Below are 5439 nucleotides of genomic sequence, written 5' to 3'. Positions count from 1 at the left end.
AAACCATTTTGTTACTCTTTAAAGAGAGAAATTTTTTTATTTATTCTTTATTTTTTATTATAAAAATATTGGACCCTTTCAAATCTTAAAAATTCATGAAAAAAAAATTTAAAATCTTATATATTTTGATCTTGTGTAAAAACTTAGTGTAGGTGAAGCTTGCCCTTAGAGGTTTTCTGTGGCAAGAGCTCCGCGACTTTATACAACATGTAATTCCAAGGGACAATGATAAGGACAGTTTCGTATGGAGCATCAATTTAGAAGAGTTTTTACGGTTAAGTCTTGCTACGATAAATTCAAAGCTAAGCTTTATGGATCACCCCTTAATTCAATTATTGTTAAAACTTCTCATCTTTGGAAGGTAAAAGCTCAGTCTAAAACTCTTTTTTTCGGTTGGAGGATTATTCACAATAGATTAGCTACAAAGGACCAATTGCATATGAGGGCATTTTGGATAGTAGTGATTTACTTTGTGTGTTTTGTTCGATGGAGGAGGAATGTTTATCGCATCTTTTAGGGGGTTGTGTTGTTGTGGTGGGTATTTGGAAGAAGGTTTTTGAGTGGATTGGTCCCATTGAGGACATATCCTTGGAGGAGTTTGAGGGATTACCTTTTGTCTTTTAGAAGGTGAAGGATTTAGCCAAAAAGTCAATTGCCGCGGGCATTTGGTTAGCAACGGTGTGATGTATTTGAATTAGGCGTAATGCGATCATTTTTAAGAATAAGTTGTTTAGCTTTACCGAATGAATGTCGGAAATTGTTTTTAACACATGGAAGTGGCTATATTCTAATTATAAACTAGTTGATAATTATAACTTTCATGTTTGAAATATTCTACCTCTCATTTGTTTTGAGTAGTAGAAGTTTTCCGTTTTGTATTTAGGGCGGAGTATCCCTTATACTCCTTTATTGCCTATTTAAAAAAAAATCTATACAGCTTTTTAAAACTTTCAAGACTTTTTTCATAAATAGTCTCTTGAAATCTCAAATCCCACACACCCCTAAATCACCCGATCAAAGTCAGAAATAAATATTTTAATTTAAATGTTATATATTAAATTTTAAAAAAATTAAAATATTGATTTTTTCAATACAATACTCCTTCCGTTTTTTATTATAAGTCGTTTTGGAAAAAAAAAATGTATTTAAATATAAGTCGCTTTACAATTCCAATGAATAATTAATGCTATTTTTCCTATTATATCCTTAAATATTTATTATTCTATCTGCTTTTAATTATATAAATTTATCTTCCACATGTCATTAATGAAGGATAATTTTGTAAAAACCTTCATAATTTCTCATTTTCATACAACAATTATTATTTTTCTTAAACTGTGTGAAAAGTCTAAAACGACTTATAATAAAAAACGGAGGGAGTACTTTGTATTAGAATCATTAACCTATGACCCTTAAATGAGAAGTTAAATGAACCATCAACCATATAATATAGTACCAATCCTATCGTAGCACTGAATACATAAATCCTTATAGTATGCTTTTTTACAGTACATGCATCTATCCGGTACTCAAATTCAGGAATTTCTGAATTTAAGAAACTTAAATTCTTAGTACAAAATTCAACATGGATTGCTTTATTGTACAACTCCCTTTAATATTCTTTATTTCCAATTTAAGTATTCTAATTTTCATTCTACCTTAAATACAATACCAAATAATATATCATTCCAATTTTAATGCTACACGTCACTGCAATACTAATTATCAAAACCATATTTTTCAAGATAACAAACAAACAACAACTAATATCTAAAAATAGGATTTAACAAAAAAAATTCCTTCTAATCCATAATTTATGATAATACTCTGATAAAGTAGTCAAGAAATTGATGTATGTGGTTTATATATCAACTTATCAACAACTACTTTGTGTTTATTTATATTTCATTCTAGAAGAGTATACAATTGGTTAATCTGAAATTAGGAGTCAACTATACTATTATTAAATTCAAATTAAATATTATTGATCCAAGTAGTATATGAAGAGTGGTGAAGACCGTAAGCTTAACCGTTTCAAAACTCTCTGAATGCTATAAAAACATTGTCATTACCTCACTTTTCTCACAAACAAAAATGGAATTCTCCAAAACCTCTCTGTCTCTTTTCTTGTTCTTCATTATATTTTCTTCATCTTCTGCAACTTCTCGCATCACTCATCAACAACGTTTGCTATCAACCCCCAAGTTTTCGCCAAATCAACGAGCTGAGAAGCTTATAAGAAGCTTTAACTTATTCCCAAAGGAACCGGTTAATATAATACATGGTGATCATTCTCTCGATCAGTTTGTCCCGGGAAAGATCGTAGAGAAGAAGTTCTCGTTTTTCGGTGATTCTGATGAGCCTTCTGTTGATGATCTTGGTCACCATGCCGGATATTATTCCCTTTCCAAATCTGCAAGGTAACTAAACTGATAACCTTCTTATATTTGTGTAGATACCAGATTTTTAATCTTATTTACCAACCTAATATAATTGCAGTATGATGCGGTTGTAGATAGAGACTACTAAATCATTTAATTTTATGTGAATGAGTAGAATATTGGAATGTATGAATGGTGTGTAATGAACCAGAATTTCTAAGAGAAAAAAAAGCATTTTGGAATTAATGACGATGTAACAGTTTGAACATTATTTTAAATGGTTGATAATATGAAATGTCATGTGATGGTGAGTTAAAGTAGTTTCCAACAAAAATCATCGTTTATGTTGATGAGATCCAGGTCAAAAGGTTGTTGTACCACTTTGTTCTCAATATATACTTACCTGTTTTATTTATTTATTTATTTATTTATTTATATCCTAAGTGATATTTTCAATGTGCATGACTATAGTAACAGATCTCAAGGAACCCACCATTGACATTCTCTTAACACGTCACATGCACATATACTCATTATATCATCAAAACATGTGGTCAATTTTATTTGTTTATTGAATTGTAGGATGTTCTATTTTTTCTTTGAATCTAGAAATGGTACTAAGGATGCACCAGTTGTGATATGGTTGACTGGAGGGCCAGGTTGTAGCAGTGAACTTGCTTTGTTTTATGAGAATGGACCTTTTAAAATTAACAATGATTTGTCTCTTTCTTGGAATGACTATGGTTGGGACAAGGTAATATAGTAAAATTTATATATATAGTCATACCAAATACATTGGTTAACAAGCCGAATCAAGTTGTTACACCAAATGAGGTTTCTTATTGACTAAAGTGTTTTTTTTTTTTTTCATTTTGTAGGGATCAAATATTATTTTTGTTGACCAACCCATTGGGACAGGTTTCAGTTACAGTTCTGATGATAGTGATATTCCTCATGATGAAACTGGTGTTAGTAATGATTTGTATGACTTCTTGCAGGTATATACAATATCAATTTTGAAATTTGAAAAAATATGATGAAGCACATGATATATATATGAATTTTACTATATTAGATTAACTAAAGTTTTTCTTTGCTATATTACAGGAGTTTTTCAAGCAACACCCTGAGTATGTTAAGAATGACTTTTATATTACTGGCGAATCATATGCTGGACACTATGTTCCCGCACTTGCGTCTCGAGTTCACCAAGGAAACAAAAATAACAAAGGGGTTACTATAAACCTCAAGGTCTTACAATATTCTATTTATATTATGAATTCATTAGCTTCATTTTTCAGCATGTTTTGATTCATATTTTCATTTATGTACTATAACAGGGATTTGCTATCGGTAATGGGTTAACCAACCCGGGAATTCAGTACCAAGCATACACTCAATTTGCGGTTGATAACAAATTGATTACAAAGGAAGATCAAGCTGATATCAACAAGTTGATTCCACCGTGTTTGGACGCCACCAAAACTTGCGGTACAGAACTCTTTTTACATTTATATCATCTTTCTATTGTTTTTTACATGATATTTGATAATTTGTGTTTGATTTGTTAGAAAGTGAAGGTGGAGAAAGTTGCTTAACAGCCTTAAGTCAATGCGAAAGGATAATGAATAATATCTTGTCCATTGCTGGAAACATTAATGTAAGTAATCATAACGAAACAAAACTTACTTTTTTTTCGTGTTAATTTAACTAATATCTTGTAAACTGTAGTTCTATGATATCAGAAAGACATGCGAGGGACCATTGTGTTATGATTTCTCAAATCTTGAGACTTTTCTAAATAAGAAAACAGTTAGGGATGCTTTAGGTGTTGGAGATATAGAGTTTGTTTCATGCAGCAAAGTAGTATACAATGCTATGCTGCAAGATTGGATGAGAAACCTTGAAGTGGATATTCCTTCACTTCTTGAAGACGGAATCAAGGTTCTTATATATGCTGGAGAATTTGATTTTATATGCAATTGGCTTGGTGAGTGATATATCTTTGCATTATAGGACATTTCAAACTCTTATTATGTTATGTTATTATGTTATGCTAATTTGCAATCATATGACAGGGAATTCAAATTGGGTTCATAGCATGAATTGGTCAGGTCAAAAACAGTTTGCTGCATCCAAAACAGTTCAGTTTTTGGTTGATGGTACAAAGGCAGGATTGATGAATAGCTATGGACCTCTCTCTTTTCTAAAGGTTAGTTTATACTTTTCTTGAGTGTTACATTGTTGATTTCATTTTTGGTTAGTTATGTTTATGTGTTGTGTAACAGGTGAATGGAGCTGGACATATGGTTCCTATGGATCAACCAAAAGCTGCACTTCAGATGTTGGTAAGCTGGATAGAAGGGAACCTGAACGAGACGAGCTTTTAACTTCTATGCAAATTGATACAAACATGTCAAGATTAAAATCAAAACATCCTTTAGTGATCACAACTTTTTTGTGTGCATGACTTAATGTATATTATATTTGAATGGTGAAATTTTATATTTATAAATGGTTTTTATAACTAATTATAATCTTCCGCTGCAACTGTGATGAGGGTTCTGGTATGACATGTTTGGCGTGAAACATGCTCTACTTAGTACTATAGAGTGAGAAACACAATCACAAAGATAACACTAATGATGAAGAGAGTGAGAAATGAGAGTCAAGAGACAATAGGGTAGAATAGTGATCTTGTACTTTAGAACCCAACGGATTATTTATACTTACACAGCATTACATATAACCAAGTAAACATAAAATCAAAATTTACAAACTGGTAATTGGTTATGCATTTCTGGTAAACGGTTACAAAGAGCTACTGGAAGTTGTGTTAACCGTTTACACACTTCAGGTAAGGTAGCTGGTTACTAAGAGCTACTGGAAGTTGTGGTAATCTGTTACAGCTCCAAAGTAGTTTGTATTGTATTGAACATCATTTTTTTATTACAAGTATTGAACATCATTTGATTAATAAAATACATTGATTTTGCTTTTGTTGTTATAAAAGAAATAGTGAATATTCATTTTGATCCCTCACAAAAATTACACAATT

General features: G+C 31.1%; 1 protein-coding gene across 1 annotated transcript; it reads left to right on the top strand.

Moving 5' to 3' along the window:
* Positions 1-1933: 1933 nt before the first annotated feature.
* On the top strand, positions 1934-4912 carry LOC131628246 (serine carboxypeptidase-like). The gene is made up of 9 exons (XM_058899106.1): positions 1934-2420; positions 2964-3135; positions 3260-3379; positions 3489-3632; positions 3722-3872; positions 3953-4041; positions 4113-4371; positions 4460-4593; positions 4670-4912. The coding sequence occupies exons 1-9, from the start codon at positions 2095-2097 to the stop codon at positions 4769-4771; spliced, it is 1497 nt and encodes a 498-aa protein (XP_058755089.1). The 5' UTR covers positions 1934-2094; the 3' UTR covers positions 4772-4912.
* Positions 4913-5439: the final 527 nt, after the last annotated feature.

Source organism: Vicia villosa, unplaced genomic scaffold (genome assembly GCF_029867415.1).
Source record: "Vicia villosa cultivar HV-30 ecotype Madison, WI unplaced genomic scaffold, Vvil1.0 ctg.000436F_1_1, whole genome shotgun sequence".
Taxonomy (NCBI): domain Eukaryota; kingdom Viridiplantae; phylum Streptophyta; class Magnoliopsida; order Fabales; family Fabaceae; genus Vicia; species Vicia villosa.
Note: the sequence above shows the minus strand (reverse complement) of the source record. Positions and strands in the feature narration are given on the sequence as shown.